The sequence below is a fragment of the Fringilla coelebs genome, assembly GCF_963513975.1.
Source record: "Fringilla coelebs genome assembly, chromosome: 3".
Classification (NCBI taxonomy): Eukaryota; Metazoa; Chordata; class Aves; order Passeriformes; family Fringillidae; genus Fringilla; species Fringilla coelebs.
The window spans coordinates 108402250-108422691 of record NC_140030.1 but is presented as its reverse complement, the minus strand read 5'-3'; the positions used below and the strand labels follow the sequence as shown (position 1 = coordinate 108422691).

The 20442-nt window shown below is 37.2% G+C and overlaps 1 protein-coding gene across 1 annotated transcript in view; it reads right to left on the bottom strand.

Moving 5' to 3' along the window:
* Positions 1-20442, bottom strand: part of TASP1 (taspase 1) — a 77726-nt gene that overhangs the window by 47432 nt on the left and 9852 nt on the right. The window contains exons 5-7 of the mRNA XM_084201933.1: positions 16494-16614; positions 15283-15367; positions 9568-9647 (exon numbers count right to left, since the gene is read on the bottom strand). Coding sequence (XP_084058059.1) covers positions 9568-9647; positions 15283-15367; positions 16494-16614 — 286 coding nt within the window. The remainder of the gene's footprint in view (positions 1-9567; positions 9648-15282; positions 15368-16493; positions 16615-20442) is intronic.

Below are 20442 nucleotides of genomic sequence, written 5' to 3'. Positions count from 1 at the left end.
GTCACTTGTTTAACCACACCAAATCAAGCTATTGGGAGAACAGAGCAATTTGAACCTTTTACTTATACTTTCAATGGAAACTAAAAAGCACAGGTTTTGCTATAAACTTCAAAAAATGTCATTTTAAATGACATTCTGAACCTAGTTACATCACTATTATTCAGAAGACTGGAACAGCTACATGAAGTCTAGTAATAAACCCCATATTACAGAGCAAATGGAACCCAAAGCTTTCATTTACAATTCTCACAAAGTACACAGACAGTGAGCATTTTACTTTGAGACTTCTCCACACAGGTGTCAAATTCACCTAGTGAACTCTCTTTTAATCATGTTTTTAAGTATACAAGCTGGTTCTTAATGTACACACACTTAGTTGTAGTTAGTTCAAGTACATACTTCAAAAAGTAGTGAGAAAGCTGGCATTTCTCCCCAAAAACCTAATGAATACCAGTTCTTTAAAAATGTAAACCCATATTAATGAGCTATCACCAAGAAAGGAATTCATTCTACTATTCAGAGCTGATTAATGCAGCTACTTAGGACAACACATTTCTATGTCTGAAATGAAGATGAAGAGGTAAAACCTGAATACTTGATAAGAAGGAGCAGACAAAGAATCATTTTAGTCAAGTATCAATTGTCAGTGGGGAGAAACAAACTAAAAATCTCTCACAGATAATGAACTTTGTAAACAGAAGTGCCCCAAAATAAACTAAGCTAGCACATTGTTCTTAAGAGAATTTTTAAACAGGAGAACTTTCAAGTTGACACAAGTTCACCAAGCTCAGCAAACACCTATGGGCAGAGCCTTATGGGGTGAGTAAGAATGGTGTTGGCCTTGGTATTCCTCAAAAGCAGGATAAATATGCCTAAGCCTGTCACCTGCTGCTGGAAAAATATGGACCTAGAGAAACAAAAAGGTGCAGGAGCCCACACATGCAACCCTGAACAGGTTCCTTGTACTTCAGAGCCCAATGCCAGTAGTGTCCTGAAACCTTCTGCAGTATTTGCATGTTCACCAGCTCAAACACATGCACCAAGATCACATCAAATGCACAGAACACATGGACCGGCTCTGAGCTGCCCTGCCAGCTGCACAGAGTGCTGCTATATGGCCTCTCAGCATCTCCACTCCACCTGCACCTTGGCAGCATATTTATCCTTCCATTTTTCCACAACACACAATTCTCCAAGCTTTAGAGATGTTTCCTTCACTTAAGACCACAATCCCTAGCTAAGCAACTAATTTTCAGAGGTTACCCTGGTCTTTAAGATAGTTTGTCTTTTCAAAACAGGAAAAAAACCTGAAGACTTACTCTGAACGACCTGCTAACAGTAACTTCTTATCTGCATTGTTAATTCAAAGTGCTATCACTAAGTTGAGAAATATGGGGTAGAAAAAAACATCATTATGAGCAAAGTACAGATCTCTTGGGCCATGTCAGACAGACAGATGAAAACACCTTTCTAGCAGCATTTAATGATGTAGGTTGGAAGGGATATTAGGAAGTTGTGGAGATCCAACCTCCAAAAAAACCCAAATCCAATTTAAAAGGATTTGTCAGATTCTGAGTATTTTCAACAATGCAGATTTCACAACTCTAGGCCTCTGCATCAATATTTGGTCACCCTCAGGTTTAAATAAATAAGGTATTAATTCATACTTTTCAGTCTTGTTCCCTTTACCACGAAACATCATACCTTTCATAGCTGTGAGGGAAAGTCAGTCTAGTCACACATCCCCTAGAAGGAAAATTCTTGTGCTCAGGCTACATTGAACTTCAGAATAGTTATTAGGATTAACTTTCAGATGAAAGGTGAACATTTTGTTTTAGCAAGGACTTATAAATAACAGCCTTTCATTATTTAAGGAAAATAATTACTACCAGTAATTATCAATTCCTCTTTATAGGATAAGCCAGGTAATACCTCCAAAGTGACCAAATTACCATGAATTAAAGGACCAGGTTACAACTCAAAACCTGGCAATTTTTTCCACTGATAGTTTTATGTCCAACTTCAGTTTAAAAAAAAAGTCTTGACTCTTACTTGAATCTTAAATTTGTTTTTTTTCTCCCCAGAATAAGGGAATAAAGACTAAAGCGAGTGACAGGCTGCCTGCCCTCAGTTTATTCCTGTCTTTGTGATGTGCTATCTCTCACTATAAATGCCATTAAAATTAACCACTGTAAAGGTGGCTATAAATGTAAAACCTCTATAAATGCCATTAAAATTAACAGTACTCTCATTGCTTCATCTTGGTCTACTAGTGACAAAAGAAACCGAGGAACACAAGTGAGCTCCAAACTACACACATGAAAGATGAAACTAGAGTTTCCTGGAAACACCCTCTAAGTTTGGTCCTTGACAAAGAACATGCTAAAACATCAAATTAAAACATTCCATGAACTAAAATACAATCCAGGATTCAAACATGCTTGTTTAATAACACACACACAACACGGAAAAACAACCCACGGAAAATTTGTTTTGCAAATAAGTGCTACAGACAGAAAGAAAACACCTATACACAATCTGAGTTTGTAACTCACATTAAATCTAAAACAAAACCTCAACTTTGTGGTGCAAGGACACTACAAAATTTCACTTGTCCCTAATGACAGTATAAAAACCACTCTCACCTTCTCCAACCAGACAGTGCATTCCAAGCTTGAGAAAAGGAAAGGGTCACAACACAGTGATGAAGACAGGCATGTTTTCCTAAAACAAATGCAATATAGCTACATCAGCCTGATGTTGCCTGGGTCAAGGAGGGAGAGAAGAGCAAGAGAAGCAAAGCTCACTGACTGGGGAGAAAGCTAGGAAGAGGGGTAAGGAAGCCGATGGAATTTTAGATTGAAAAAGTTTTGGATCACAGCCCAGTGGTACTGTTGTTGAAATCTATGGCAAGATTTTGCTCAAGAACTTAAAAGTTTAGATATGATTCAAGAAAGTACTTTCAGATAAAATCTCTGGCAATTATTACCCTATTCAGGAACAGCATGTGCACTCCATCCTTAGAAGAATTGAGTCTTGACAGTACAACCAGCCCATCTCTTCTGCTCCCTTATTTATGCACCTACTGGCTAATAAATACAACTGCCTCTGAGCTGCTGGGAGAGGAAGAAAAAAAAAAGAAAAAAAGCCCCACAGCTTTACAAAATTACTGTTCTTGTTTAGAAGTAACTTTCTCAGGCCTCATCCAGACTAAAGACTCAAAGAGTGACAACCACAGCACACCAGAACCGAAGTATCATAAATAAATCCAACCTCATTTACAGTATTTACCACACATCCCTGCCTCTTCTGGAGCATATACACTCTTCAAGGACCTGGAAGCACCTTCCTAATCATCCATATTCTCCCTTCAGCCCCCAAGATACCAACATGAGCAGCCCACATGGACTCTGCAATCTGGTGCAACTGTGCCAGACAGGGGAAGCTCTGGTGGAATATTTGGTGACAGCAGAGCTGAGACAAATGTAGGGGTTTGCACGGGACAAGGTTCAGTGGCTGAGCACAGAACAGGTGGAAGAAGCTCCTGCTCAACACCACTTGCCTGCAGGAGAGGTTGGCATTAGTGGATGTGGTATCAGAACATGCACTTGATAATATTTATCTGTAAATGCAGATGAAAAGTCTGACAGGCTCATCCTGTTCAAAGCTAAGACTGCTGTGGATGTTCAAAAGGGTCTGATGTTCCTGGATAGCCTGCTGAGAAAAGGCCACAAGATCTCACAAATTACATAATTAATTAGCCCAAGATTCATCTCCTAAACTATTACTGCTATACAATAAATACACCCTTTTTACATGCTTTTTTCATCATTATCACACCTAACAAGGAGATGAGAAAGTAATTTTCAGCAAGCAGGTCAGTGGAAGAGATCATTAGTCTCTGACTTATGATGAAGAGATTCATCTGTGCCACTTGTTTGCCATAAAACTTTCACATCCTTTACTCATCTCCTGTACTCTGATCATCCCCTTAACTCCTTTAACCATTATACTATGTACAAATGAAAATTTCATCAAAAATCTTGACAGTTCTATTAGATAATGACACAATGAGTAAGTAAATGAAACACAACTGTATTCCCCACTCCACACAGCTCTTCAGAAGTTTTTCTCAGTCACTTTTCAGAGCCCATTAGAAATGATTCAGAGAGCACAGGCATATGAAAAGCAGACTTGTCCTATACAGGGAGTCCTTAAACTACTGAATTGTAACTGACTTAAATACAACACTATGACACCTTTCCATCTGTTAATAAATGGTACAACTGATACATAGCTACTTGTTAATTCTAGCCCCATGTAACTTAAACAGGCCTGCAGATGACAGGCTGTTTATTAGAATACACTGTGAATTTCTTGCCCAAAGCTAATACAAAACATTTTTACTACAAAATCCATGTTTTCTTAAAATCCCCATGCTTTTAAAGCCACGTATATTCACTTATTTATTTTCAGCAAGATTGATAATTTGGAAAATGGCTATGTGAACAACTGTATTTTCAAACAGAGGAAAGAAATAGAAATTTTTAGCACCACTAAAAGACAAATCAAGTTCAGGACAATATTCAAACTTTCCAGGTTACAGTGGTGGAACAGCAAGCTGGGAACACAAACCCCAAATATCAACTTTCAATCACACATATTACAAATTATTATGCAACTAAATAATACACAACCTATAAGTGTTCAGCAATCCTTGTTTTAAATCAAACTATAAATTGAAAACACTACAAAAACTCCAAGAATATTTTAAAATCTTTGAAGTAGAGATAGAGCTCTGACCAATCATATAGCACCCCCTGGCAGACAATGCTTAGAGTGAGCTGGCAGAAGCTTTCTGCAATTTATCTTTCTATTCCATATTAAAAGAGAATGTAACTATTGGAGAAGAGAATTAAAAAGGAATATACTAACAAATTAGTTAACCCACAGGAATTCAAATGATCTTGTGAAGAATTCTGTTGAGCAGCTGCTAAACTAAATGACACAAATTAAAACAGAAAGATGAAAATTATTTTCTTTTTAACAAAGCTACTTTAAATGACAGATTAACACCACTTAGGCTTGTGTTGGGACTAAAGACTACTAGAGATGGCTTCCATGTTGCCATACTTTGACAGAAACAGCAAAATGAATGGGAGTGAAAAGACACTTAAAAGCATATTAAAAAAATAACCTCTCAGAGCACTACTCTAGTGTAGTGTAGATCTGTTCTTTACAACACAAACTCAGGGTAAACTGCTGCTGGACACAGCATTTCTTACTGCTTCCTGCAAGAAATCTTGTTTTTCATCAAGCAGCCTTTCCTGAGCCTGGAAGATTTTCATTCAAAGTGTCTCTGGGCACTTTGGCCGAACCTTTTTCCTGGGTAACTTACAGCCATTCTCCTGGCACTCAGCTGTTCAGATTTCAGAACAAAAAGTGACCCTACAATACTGTCTCCAAATCCAGGGAAGATTTACATCATGTATTCAAATTAACCAAATGCCCCGAACCCTTGAGCTTCCCTCCAAATCTTCCATCCTCCCCTTAAAAACCAAACACGGTCTGAGCCACTGCCTGGAATTCATAGCACAGTTCCAGCAATACAGCAAGTGTTTTTCTTAATACAACAATGATGAAGTAATGAGAAAACTGGGAGTGAGATTTGGGGTTTTGGAGGAGAGGCAGGCAATACTGGTGGTCAGGGAGACAGTGTCACTAGAAATAGCACAGCCAGTACCACACTCATCCAGAAAAGACTCTCCCTCATTAAAGAATCCAAACAGCCATAGGATAAACAGGAATTTCCTTGCATGCACACAGTTAGTTTAAAAAAAAGTAACAAAGTACAAGTAAAGAAATGGTCTGTTACAAGTAGAATTTCAAACCAATCCACAGCAGCCCCGAGTCTGATGAACAAGATGTGATTTTAGTGATAACACAAAGTTATTCAAGGTAATCTGAGAATTTGACTGAAGGAATTCTGAGTAGGATTCTGACAATGAAGTAGCAGCTTTTATTCAGCAAGTCTCAAAAATAATGACAATAAGGTAACTCATAGTTGTAAAGGTTTTTGCAGGTGCTGGAAACTAGTATGGGTTCAAAAGGAAACAAAAATTTCATGTCAAATGCCACTGTTTACTTTCCAAGTCCAGAATTTAGAGTCTGGAATAATATAAGGGATAGGGGAAGTGAAGCAAATACTTGCTCTGTTCTTATATCCTTCCATAAGCATCTTATTTATGGCTACTCTTGAACTGCAGTTCACAAATTAGGTGGATCCACTGCTGCTATTTTTGTTCTTCTATAACATTATTCACTGAGGTGCTTACATTCACTTCCACATTGTCAGAGTCACAAGTTTGCTGCATGAGTACCTTCCTTCTCTTTCCTTTTGAAGACTTAACATTGCAAACAAATGCAAGATGCTGTCTTACACCATGTTATCTTTGTCAAAGATAATTTACATCTATTATAGGCTGAGTTGATAATTTCAGATAAAAGTGTTTTGGCTCTTACTAGTAGAGGCACAGATATTGGCAGTTGAGGATGGACCTCAAATTTATGCTGCATATTTAAAGTGTACTTTTAACATTTTTAAGAGACTCCAATGTACAGTCATTCAGCACTTCTAAACTGTAATTACACCTTAACACCTGGATTACACTGTCAAAGCAGTCTCTATAGCACAGGGCACAAAAGCACTGGGATAAGCCACTAGGGGCTCTGTACTGGCAGCCTCCAGTTTGGGCAAGGATTCATAAATTCAGCTTCTTTGCAGACTGTGGCAATACAGCCAGATCACATTTCAGCTGGTTTTTGTTTTTTTGTTTAAAACCACCCACTCTGTACACTGGAAAGTCACCAGGTTTCTCCAAATGGTAGAAATCCCATTTCCTCACACACTTGACAAACCAAAGACGACAAAGCACGTGAGCCTTGACAAAACCCTGATGTAATTCAACAAGTAACAAGGCTTAGAACATGCTTCCAGTTTGGTGCTTGGATACTTTGATAGTTCTGGAAGAACTATGGAGCATGACCACAAAGCAGATCCTGACCCTTTCTTGGATACTGATCCCAGGGAAGCTCCATCCCTGCAAACAAACCACCCAATCCCCCAGCCCTACTGACAGCAGCTAGAATATCACTCATCTCAGGTGTGAGAAAAAGGAAACAGAGTAAGACAACAAAAGTATATTTTCTGTGTGCAGCACAGATAAGCCAAAACATGCACATAGTTCTCCCTGCCAATATTTACTGCAAGTACACATCTAAATTTGGATTAGAGGTTTTTGGAGGGGATTTCTATTTGTTTTTTGTAAATAAGTTACTAAAAATATTTTCCTGAGGTTTGGCAATTAGTTCAGTTCTTTCTTTTACAGAGCTATTCAGAAGACACATGATGTCTACTTAATTTATTCCCAGTTCTCCATGCACACTTTACCACAGCAATAGTAGCAAGCACAATCAAAAAAGTCTCCCTTTTTTTGAAGATTGGTACATTATTTAACAAAACAGCTGACTTCAGATGAGATCTCTTTGTGGTTGCTTGGAAACAACATTCTATTTGATTGTTTCTTAAGCATATCTAATTTTCCTTTCCATGGTAACATTGGGTAAATATATTTTGGCTTCTTACATGTTACCTGTGAGAGAGTTTCAATTTTTTTTTCACTTGTAACAATCCCATTTTCCAATCCCACTGACCAGAGGTCAGTGAAGTACATTGAAGTACATTTGCAAAGGACTGGGATGGGAATCAGTGTAACATTTTCTGGAACTGATTCTTCAGGTTCTTGTTTTTTTCAAACAAAACAAAACCTCAGATGTACTACCATTAATAACTATACTGCAAAATTAACTTGTCAGTCCTGGTTGTTTCAACTGGTTTAATGCAAATTGTTTTGCTAAATAGAAGTATGCTGAATGTACTGCAGAGATAAAATGCAAGCAGTGGTCTATTGGAGCAGGACTGTGAAAATACATTGGCTGGGATTATTCTTCTGATGTTTCTCCAATGTAAATTCATAGTATGGATTAGGCAAACCAAACTAGAAGTGGTCATCCCTATTTTTAAATTGTGATGTGCATATTTGTCCTGACTTGGGTACACTGTAGCTAGCAAATGTATCATCTGGCAATTAATGTCACAATCAAAACACACTGGTACTAGAAACAGCTGAAATCTGTGCATGCAAACAGAATTAGTCAAGGCACCTTCTTTGAGAAGTATCTCCTGCATGTAAGTAGCAACTGCTTCCCTAAAAAGAAAAAAAAAAAAGAAAAAGGTGGCAACCCTCCTCCCCCCAAAAAAACTTCAAAGCTTTAAGTGGTTTTGCTCTTTTTAGAGCCACAGAAATAAAGGTGTTCTGCTCAACTCAGCACAATAGTTGTTCTGCAGATGCTGTTTTGGACAGCAGCTAGATAGAGCAAAAGTTTCAGTCATGTGGAGCTGAAGATCAAAACCTTCTGTTCAAAATGAAATGTGTCATGAATAAGTGTGAAAATCAGTGTGATCAAATAAAACAGTGCCACTGTTTCTGGGGTTACACTTCAGCACTGAGCATCAACAATTCTGAGCTGCAGTTTCTAGATATTTATCTACATGTAAAATTAGACCCAATAAAAGGCTTAATGGGAGCCCTGGGTTTCAACCTCTGATCTAGGGATGAGTCAGGTATTTGAAGTAGTAGTACTGTTTACTGTAAAATAAACATTCCTAATCTTCTGTGTTCTCCTTCTTTGGGGAATAACTTCTGATTTTTTTCCTGCAGAACCTCAACAGGCAGCACAGGGCATGCTCTCACCTAAAACAAACTACAGACTGGTAGTTAAGGCACTTTCCAAAAGGGAAGGGGGCTGAAGAAGAAAAGGAAGAGAACCACATCCCTCCTTTCCATGGGTAAGTGCACCCATTTTTAGCCTAGCTCATAGATGATGTATCAATATAGCATAATCACCTTTTATTATTTTAAGACAAGAAGCTTTTCTAAGAAACTAGGGTTAATATACAGTATAATCCAAGTCTGTTTTCCAGATTGGGTTATTCTATCAGATTAGGTGAAGTGAAGCCTTAGGTTGGAGAAAAAAAAAAAGGCAAATTACTTTGACAGCCTGTTTAGACAAGAGCAGTTCTGGACAAAGACCCAGACATGGGTGTAACTACACAATCTCAGAGACAAACTGGCACCTGCTGAATTTTAATACACAACTAGCTGGTGCTATCAGGATCCAAGATGGATCACAACTGGAGACTTGTAGCACTGAGCTCTTAAAGAGCCTACATTTTGGTTAAAAAGAAGTCCATCATTGGATTTAGTCCTAGAATCACAGAATCACTTAAATTAGATGTTGCTAAAATGCAGCTAAAGTAATAATTTACAATTTTTTCTATTTAGGTACTTATTAGAAAATTAGTAAACCGAAACAACCCTTATAGACCATAACAGCATAAGCTAGCTGACTGTTAAGAACAATGAAGTGATGTACACCTCAAAAGATGAGGCACCATTTAAAGTTACTCTGTCCTGTTCTTCCTACTGACACCACCAGTTTACTCACTTGTAGCCATGATACCTGGAGGACATGCTGGTATCCCGTGATCAACTGCCCATCTGTAAGCTCCTTCACCAACTAAAAAGCTAGGAGACACAGAAGAGGGAGTTTAAACAAAACCATATAACAAATCCCCCTTTGCTTGCAATTATTTTTTCTATTTGGTTTGGTCAATTTTAAATCATAAGCTGTCTATATTTCACAGGACTGTCTGCTATTAATTACATTTGGCAACCTTACGTAGTTTCATTAAAAGATTATGCAGCTCTGACATTAAATTTATTACTGGACAAAAAAACCAAGTCCTATTAAATTTGAAATTCAATACAAAATCAGCATCAGCTTTCAACTACAGCTAAAACAGGACAGAGCTGTCTCAAATCTTGCTTCAGGATCTTAGCAAGATCCTGAAGACCAAAAACATGGGATGACAAAGGTGAGAATGGTAAGGTATTTCCAGTAAAGCCAGCCAGTGTCAAAGGAATACCAAGCAGCACTTTGAAGAAGAACAACACAAGCTAAAAACTAACTTTATTTGGAAGTATTAAGGTCTATTTCATTGAGTTTTATCAATCTTGTGCAAATGAGACTAGCCCACTAAATTTTAAATATACTTGTAAAAAAACTCCAGCCATCTGAGAAGCTGTTTTCTAGTCAGTACTGAACACTTTACCATAGTGAGACAGTACACACTGCTGTGACAACAAACAAGAGCAAAAAATATACACACACATGGAACTTCTAGGGATAGAAGAAAAAGCAAGCCTCATGTTGTTTCCCCTTAGAGAAATTAATCTTATTGCCAAAAAAAAGGGTATGTAGTAGCTGGAAATTAGACACTTTGATAAAGCTGCTGTGCAACACAATAAAGGACAATGATTTCCAATCTTATTTCAAAAATGGACAATGAAGTTAAGAATAACACAACTGCCTAATGGACACCAGAAGCAAAGACTAAGAATTTTCAGCAAATTGGAAAATGTTTCACTGAAATGCCAGAGTTAAGAGGGTGAGTCTAAAGAAGTTATTCCAGCTACAAAGTAGTCCCTGGGGCCATGCACTTCTGAGAAAACTAGATTGATATAGCAAATTTGTTGGCATTAATGCTGCTAAAAGTCTTCTTAACAGTGCTATATCCAACATCTGCAGCTTTCATTATACAGTACTTTGTGGTGGTATTTTCTCTTTTCTATATGATTTAATCAATCCAAGAGGTATGCCCAGTCTTTTCTTACTAAAGTCTCAAAAAAGGTTGATCTAAATGAGAATTTGAATTGATAAATGCATATTTCTTACCATTGTTAGTGCAGCTTCAGGTAAGAATTGTTCACGTTGCAAGATACTGCAGGATAAGTTATGGGGTACTTTGCAGAACTCAAGCATCTACTGTTAGATAAGTTAGTGCTCAAGAAACAACCTGGCACTGACACATAACATAAAAAACCTTTCAATATTAACATTAAAAAGATATGCAAACTGCAGCCAAACCTAATTTAGTAGTATTCTTCATTTTCTAAAAGAAGGTGGGTTTGGTCTTTATCGAACAACACATTTTTGGGAAGTAAATAGGCACTTCCTTTTCAATAAAATAATTTCCACAGAGAGAAAGGTTAGGTGGGGAAAGCATCAAACTCAACATGGGGAGTTTGATATATGGTAACTCAGGCACAGATCAGTCAGAAATACTGTGTTCTACAAGCAGCTCCACAGCTGCCTTTTTAATACTTAAAACCAGAAAATGTCACTTGTATTTTATGAAGAGTGCAAAAAAGCACCCAAGAGTGTCTCCTAAGTTATGTGATGTGACTTTTAGTTTATTCACATTTCTGTCCTTAATCCTTAGATCCCCTTCCCTCCCAGAACACATAGTTTTAGTTCCAAAGAGTCTTTAAATGAGAGCAGAAAACTAATTGAGGCTCCATATCACCACAGAGATCATTCATCTTTTTTGAACTGTTCAGTTTGGATCTTTAAAGGACACTGTAATCAGAGAATAGTTAAAATAAACTGTTTACAAGATGAATAGCATCAGGATCTCAATGCTTTGTTGTCTGCACATAAAAACAAAATTACCACTAAGCTTGATTTACTGGGGAAGAGGGAAGAGGGAATAAAGCCAGTGCACTATAGAAAGCAGTCAAAACTACCCCAAGTTTCAAAAGCCTTCAGGCTAATTCAAAATACAATTTTCCAAAGGCAGGGGGAAAACAAATACATAAACAAAGGATGGATGAGTTTATTCTCTGCTACTCTGAAAGCTGGGTCTGCACCAACAGGACAAAGATGTTTCTTGCAAATATAGCAGACAGAGTACTCTGGAATTCTTACAGGCTCAGAACACAGAAGATGAAAACACCCTCCCAGCAAGGAGGTGCTGCTCAGATGTGCTTTCCAGTTCCAGGCACACGAGGCCACATTAATAGAAAATCTAAGTAAAGGCCCCTAAAATGGTCTTTTTAGGCAACTTTCTCCAAGAACATGATTATACTGGTGCTGAATACTCCAAATAGGGCCATTTAATATGGGCTGTAGGGAAACAGGCTGCTTCAAGCTAAACAGAAGTGTCAGAAGCTTTGGGTCATGGTCAAGGTGATCTGCATGGTAATAAATACACTTTATAACATTTTACCATAAAATGTAGCAATCACTCTGAAATCAGTGTTACAAAGAAGAAATTGTGCTAAAGAAACACAGAGCAGGGATAAAAGGTGGTGTGTTTTCATTCCCTCTGGGAACTCTAGGCACTGCCCGACTGGTTACACAATGTTTGTATCCTGCACATAACAGTGCAAAGCTGTGCAGCAATTACAAATCTCTGCATATCCCAAGGAGGGGGGAAACCTAAGAAGGAATTCTTTCACATATAGTTATTATTGAGAAAGGGATAAGGACATGGGCTTAATGTCAGTACTATTAAGGAGTTCTAAGAATGGAGACATTCAAGTGCATTTGGGCTGTCCTGCAAATCTTACCAAATCTTACATTTAAGGGGAGACAGATGTAAAGAAGCCTGTTTCCTTAGGTCAAGGTTTCACAGTAGGAAACAGAAAATCTTCAAGCTTATTACTACAAAACATTCTAATCCATTACTCTGTGCTCAAACACCACTTCCAAAGGTTCATCTAGTTTGTACCCATGCAATTACAAAAGTACTTTCTTTTGTAAAAGTTATACAAGGAACAGGAATATCTTACAGGAGATTATGCAATATTTACTGTTCCTTCATTATTATTTTCTGTTCCTTCATCAGAGAAAATCCTGACAATACCAACATGAATAAAGTATGACAGAAAGATGTCAGGACCTAAGAGGTTTCAACAACTGCACCATGCATTCAGGGTTTCTCTAAACGTTTCAAATTCTATTTGGATAGTGGGATTCTGTGTTTTAAATAACACAAGAGACTGATCCAGAAGGACACACTCTACAGAGCAATTTACAGCACGTTAGATACATCAGTTCAGACACTTGATCCCTCCATCACAATAAGCTTATAATCTCTGAATAACTTAATTCATACTCATTGAAACTTATTCTATGGAAAATCAGAAATATACCATTTTGAAATGGTTTTGAACTGCCACTATGAAAATGTATTTACAGGGATAAACAGGCCAAGAAAACCATCTCCACTCTTCTTTTCTAGTGAAAGAACTCCCTAATGCCACTTTTACTAACCTCACACCTCCTGAATTTTTCCTGTTTGGTCATGTGCCAAGCATTTTTGGCAGAAAACATTAAGCTAGCTTAGATCATATAGAAACAGTTTCTACCATAGGCTTCTTTAAGCAGGTTCTTAGGCCAAGCAGTATCTGGAAAATTCTCCAATACACTACGTGCCAATGAGAACCAAGAGGAAAATCGTGTATCTTTACAATTAAAAATCACTTCCTAGGAATGCCAAAATATTGCTAATCTCTTGTCATTTGACTCTAAGTATTCCCAGCTTTGGCAGGAATATATTTCAGTCCCAAAACAATGTGTCATGCCAACCCTAGCCAGAAAGGCAAGACAGGAAATCCTCCATTCCATCACCTTTAATGCACATGAACTTTATCATTCTGACCTTGGCATACCCTGAGTGTATAGAAGCATCCACCACAGCAAACCCAAAGCACAACCCATCATATCCCACTAGTATAGATTGTTTCCAGTGTAAAAAAATTGCCTTAATAAGATGTGCCTTCAAAACCCAGAAGGGGGAAAAGAGGAAATGAAAATATTTATCAGGTAACCCAAGTGCACAACATTTGCACAATAAATTGCATGCCTTGGTTCCAAAGACAGCTCATCTCTCACCCCGAGATTTGAGCTACCCTGCCTTTGAAAGCATCTGCTAGTCTTGCACAGTCCTCAAAAGATTTAGTCTTGCCCTTGGGGGCAAGAGGATATAGTTCCTTTTCCACTCAGTATTTTTAAAATAATAGCACCATAAACTAGGTCATTAAGTCACAGCATAATATCCAAGTGCTCTTCCTTACAATAATTCTATAGAACACTGATGATACAAGTAAAACAATCCCAAGTGCTTGCTCCTGTAGCTGACTGCAGCAATACTTCTAGAACACCAAAAAAACACATTTCCCACACATTTCACATTCTAATGTAGCTCAGCAAAGCCTCATTTTCTCCTGACAGCTAAAGAAATGAGCAGCTAACAGCTATTGAATATAAAGTTCCTATTCTTTAGTAAACCTCTCCACAATTACTCTGTTCTTTATCCATTAAAGAAAAGTGTTTTAAATGCAAAATTTGCCTGTTGATTTCAAGGTGGCTTTTTTTGATCTATGAACTTTTTTTTGCACATGACAGAACACTGAGATCCTCACTGTTTAAATTGGAATACCACACCACCCACCTACAGGCTACTTGGCTAACTTTACAGACCACTACAGTCAGGAAAGTAAAATTTGTACATCTAATACATACATCTTTTTAAACTACATAAATGATGGTTTAATACTTAATACTGACCACTAGTTGGCAAAGGACAGCAAATTCTGCCACAGGTATGATAAGTGATGATAACATTCAATTAATATCAATAATTATTTGAGTTCTCTACCTGTCAATTTAAACTGCTAATGAAAATAAGGTGGTTTTAAGAGCAATCAACTCTGACACATTTCTTGGATTCTTTCTAAAGTGAGGCAATAAATTTGGAATTATTCTGTGTTTAATACTTACCTCTTCCATTTAAGTTTTATATCCATCTTAATGAGGGACTGTTTGCTTTCATTTTTGTTGTAAATACTATTAAATTTATCTTTAAAATAAGAGGAAGTTACTAAATGCTGCACATTTCAACACAGCCACAAAGGCAGTAAAATAGGATATTTTTTATATGCTTATTAAAAACTGTTGCTTTTTGTTAAAGGTAGACAGAGGCAAAGGCAGTAGAATTTCATTTAATCTTGATGTTTTGGGGGATTCTTCAAAAGGCTACAGTAACAAACATAAGAATTAAGTATGACAACTGGAAATAACCAGACAGAAACTATCACAAAATGATGTTGCCATCTATATCTAATACTTCCTTCCACTGAGTGCATAAGAAGTTTCAAGATGAGAGAACAAAGCTTGTCTTACTTTTTAAAGACACACTATCACTGGTATGTAAAACAGCACCAGCCTTCCTGGGTGGGATAAAACCTTCAAATATTGCATCCATGCAGTAGAGATGAAAGACCAAAGGAAAGTCAAGCAGAACAAAGCAATTACCAAGGTGGAATTCTGCCAGCAGAGAGTTTCCCCTTCTGCCCTTCACACAACAATCTATTTGCAACCGAAACTGGATTCTTGATTCCTAAAAAAGAAAAATTAGCAAAAAATGGGAACAAAACATTAAAATACTTTCCCTCATAGCACTATAGAGTTCATTTTGGCAATGGAACTCAGATTCCTTTAATTTCCAAGGGTTTGTCAAGTAATTATGAGACACCTTATGTTTCAATGTAGTAACAACATTTTCAGTTTTCCCTTCACATGCTGTTGGTAGTGACAAAGCTTCCAGTCAACACCTCCCCCATTTTTTTTAAAAGAAAGAAAAAACCATATTGAAATAGGAGGAGTGATCTCCTAGCATAGAAATCTCATGTAAAATTTATTGCAGCTAAGAGTCAAAGATGTTTATGAACATTAATTTTCCTAGGTGGAATTTTCATTTGGATCTATCTGGCCAGAACAGAAACTACAGAACTCAGGCTTAGCTGTCTCTCACTCTCAATTTCCTCCTTCCCCATGGTTGGAAGGATACATTTTGTAACAAACAAGGCTTGAAACATTTAATTTTACTATTTATTTTAGATTTAGATCTACATGAGGAAGCTATTACCACAGTTTAGAACTATTCTAGGATAAAGAACAAAGTTTGAAATCTTGTCAGAAAAGCTATTCAATAGTAACAGCTAAGGCTGTTCATATACTTAGAATGAAACCTCAACAATCCCTGTTTGGGACTTTATATCTATATTTGTTTTATACTGAAAGCTAAAATGAGAAAAAAGAGAGAAACACATTAGTTCTCACATTAAATAAGTCCCATATGCAAATAAATTGCCTGAGCACAAAAACAAATAAAAAGTCTAATTTAAATACTTGCAACACTTTTTAACCACTGAATTTTATTACAAAATTATCATTCCTCAAATTCATCTCAGCAAACTGAGTCCTACTGTGAATGCTGTGTGGTATCACACAATTGTGCTATGTCAAAGGATTATCAGTGAACTAATAAGACAACACGTTACACAAAGAAATTAACACAAACCAGCATTTCAGGGAGCAGGAATGCCTCCCCCTTTTTGAAAGGAGCAGAATTTATTTAAACACAGCAGAATTTACAATGTGTCCCCCCTTCAAATCAGTAACAAAACCCCCAAAATCTTTGCACTTAAATCAGCAGTTAGCTTTAGAATACATAATTAACATACCACTCAGTGCTCCAACAGCTCCAAAATTCAATGACTTTCCATCCATTATACTGGCATCACATTCTATCTCACCCAGAAGGTTTAGGTTAGATCCCAGTCCTGCATTTGTAAAAGGAGAATCCTAAAAATAAAAATAGAACACTATAAGGCCACATCCATAAGAGACTAGACCCAAACCTCTGTGTAACTGATCTGATGGCACTGATCTTGGTGCAATGCATTTTCTTATTTTAGTAGTTCAATCTTCCATCACAAAAACAAGGGCAATTGGAACAGAGCATGTAAAATCACTACCATGGACAGCTTTCACCTCTGTAGGGTGTGATATATCTCAAATGTAATAATGCACTAATATAAAAACCAATCACCTAACAATTAAAGATGATCATTTCTGTGCAAGCAAAAGCCTTACAAAACAAGTGAAAATCTCTCCCTCCCCCAAAGTACACACTTTGCTTGGTCCTTAACCCATCAAGTAACACTTAAATAACATCTTATAATCACTGCACAGACCAGACTACCTTTGCAACTCCTAAGTATGACACTGCAGCAAAACAGAACTGTCCTTTTTCTGAACACTCTAAGCCCATGACTGCAGCTCCATATGCAGAAATGATGAACTGGCATCATGAACTCCACTTTGTAAAATTCCTATTTGACCATTAGCACAGGGACTGTGGTCTGGAAGCTTCTTGACTAAAAACCAATTCCTATTTCATAGAAACTATGGAACAACATTTTAACAACATCATGAAGCTAACTCCATTTTTGTTAACACCTTCTGTGGCTTTTAACAAACACAAGGTTGTCAAAGAGTAAGTTCTGCATGCTAGAACTAAACCCCATTTTTACACTTCCATTTCATCAGAGCATCCCCATGACTTTAAAACCACAAAATTTCAAAGCAGCACAGTTCAGCAGTCTCATTGCCAGCTCAATATAAACCTCTCTTCTATATGCAAGGAATATAGGACAAAATAGCTAAATCCAATTTCTGAGAGATGCTGCATGCTTTCAGAGTTTCCTATGTCTAAATTACAGCAGTGTAACAATCTGATGTGACAAAGAACAATGTTTGTCTAGACCACCTGTGTACTGTAGAAGTATGGTATCTCATTTCACTGATTAATAATAAAAACTGAACCAGGAAACAAATTATTGGAAACAGCTCAAAGTTCTGTCTTATATTTAAAATTAACTGGATGGGTTTTGAACATTCAAATTTGCAACGAATTTAAAGAAATAAGAGAAGTGAGCACATGGAAATGAAAAATAAATTTCATGTCAGTTGGCTTTCATTAACTTTCAAATCAGCAAGTAGTGAGTAAATTCAAAATCTGTTCTGCAAGATGTTGATTCAAATTTAGAGACATGTAAAGAGTTCTAAGTGTTTGAGTCACCAAAACACTATCTTTCTGAAGAATCATGAAGACAAGATCCCTGATTAATACATAATTATGAAAATGACCTTCATTTTCTGCTTTTGCCTTCTGAAGCAGCACAAGATTTCATCCTATTTTATCCCATACCACAACACTTTTTCCAATTCACTGTGTATATTCATTTTGTTGTTTATTTTGACAGCAACACCTCACAGCAAGTAAGTAAACTGGAAAAGATTTTAGGATAATGAAACATTTACAGTTTAGAGTGCACAAACAATTCTCTGTAGAAAGGGGATGGGTAGGGAAAAAATGTTTAGAAACAGATGATGACCTTGAAAAGGCAGAAGATTGAGAGTAGCTGCTGGCCTAACTGGCTTCATTGCTCCCCAGGCTCTACAAATATGAAGAAAATTAAGTCAGTCAAATTTAGGAAAAAAGGGAGCAGAGAAGTGGTGGAAGGAATTGAAAGCAAACAGTGAAAGGTATTTGGAAGACACAGTAAAACCAGGAATGCTTAGGATGACCAAGGCTTGCTCCTAGTGCTGTCCAAGCCCTCTGTCCCTGGGTAATCAGAGTCCAAAGACCTGTGAGGCTGGAGACAAATCTCTCATGTTCTGTTCCAAACACATTCACTCAGTGCATTACACTTAAAAGAATTAGCAAAGAGGAAAAATGTTGTGCTCCACAGACTTGTTGCTGCCAAAGCAGGATAACAGCTGTCTCTAAGAGCAGATGTCATGGCCAAATCAAGGGAGTAAGAAGGACCCACCAGAAAGAAGTCCTGGTAACACTGTCCAGAATCCCTCTGCACTCAAGGCACAAATATCCCTACCATCTGGTACAGGTAATAATCAGAAGAGGCCAGGGAAAAAATACAGGATACAGAGTTCACTTTATTTCTAAGGGTCTCTATGTGCTACATGCTTTGGCATAGCACCTTCACTGGCACAACCTCAAGGATGCACCAAGACAAGATTTACTCAGAGGATCTAAGAACAAAGATCCTACAGAAGATTTATTAGAATACTACAGGATTTTTGATAAATAAGAACTCCACACCAAATTGCAGGTGTCTCTTTGGTGAGGTAACTCTCACATTAGGACTCAGAAGAAATCTTACCAGTAACAACATGAGTAACTTCTCCAGTAAAAAGGAATAAAGACCAAATTCCAAGCATCTGTTCAAAATTTCTGTGGAGTTTCAATCAGGTTTAGAATCAGATTGCATTCAATTAATGAACAAGCTTAGAATTCCTAAGAGGAAGATGGTTTGACTTCACACATCTGAAAGGCAATCTGAAAACAGCTTTAGAGAAACTGGGTGTGAACCCATGGAATTTTTGCTATCTACCTGGAGTTTCTCTGAGGTGAGATAAAAGCCTTTGAAACAAGGTGGGGGAAAACCTTTATAAAAAAATGAAAACAAGACCTTCACACCTACTTCTATGAATAGGCAAAGACATGAAATACACCACACAAATACAATCTCTACTTGAAAACATGAATCTCTGCGTAGTTTGACCAAAAGATTTCAAGAGTTTGATATGCAAGTGTAAAAATATAATGTATGAACATTAAGGTGTATTTTGAAATGAAAATTCGAAACTTACAAGGAATGCAGAAACATTTAAACAGAAGCATGCATGCCTTTAAAGAGGCAAGAAACAAACTGACCTAAGTAAAAGTGCAGCACTACAAGACCTGACTAGCATGAAATGAGGAAGAACTCAGCCAAAGAATTTGTCCAGGAAGAGGGAGGACAAGAAAAGAGAAAAAGGTATCTTCAGGAATATACTTTTATTTAAAACCACAGCAGCCATCGGCCTTTGTGTTTCTAAGGAAACTGAAAAAGACAAGTAACAAACCAAGCCTGAGCTTTGCATGTTAACAGCAAGCATTGCCACCATAGAACACTAAGTAAGAAGAGAGAAAAGATAAACAAATGGCTATTCAAAGCATTTTAACAAAATGTAACTCTTCAGTTATGTGAAAAACACTAGACTTCCTGGCAATGGCTCCACGAAGTGTCCCTAACTTACCATGTAAACCTGTTGCAAAAGAGAAAGCTTTAACAGGTGAAATAAGAGTTTTGTTGTCCCAAGTTACCTATCTTGCAAAAACTCTCAAGCTTCTGAGGGCATCATTTTTATTTACAGAAAACTTTTTTACTTCAAAATGTATTTATAAGTGTTCTGGCAGCAAATACAGGCATCCTGAAATTTCTAGCTGTGGTCAGATTTGGAATGCTTGAAGATGTCACTCAGTTCTGTAACACATCTAGGCAAACAGTTAAAATGCTTGGTTTTCAAAGAACATGAAAGAACATTCCATCCATCTTTGATACAGTTTTGGCCATGGCTTATTTGTAGCTTGAAAACAAATTCAAAGTCTACAGGCAGTTCTTTCCGCATACTGTAATTTTAAAAGTTATTTTTCTGTGAGAATTTCATGACAATCAATAGTCTACAAGGATGAGTCACATCCCTTTCAATTACATGAGCACAAAAATGTTTTTAGACAACACTTTTGTCACAAATTGCTGTTGCTCACTCTGCAGTAAAGCA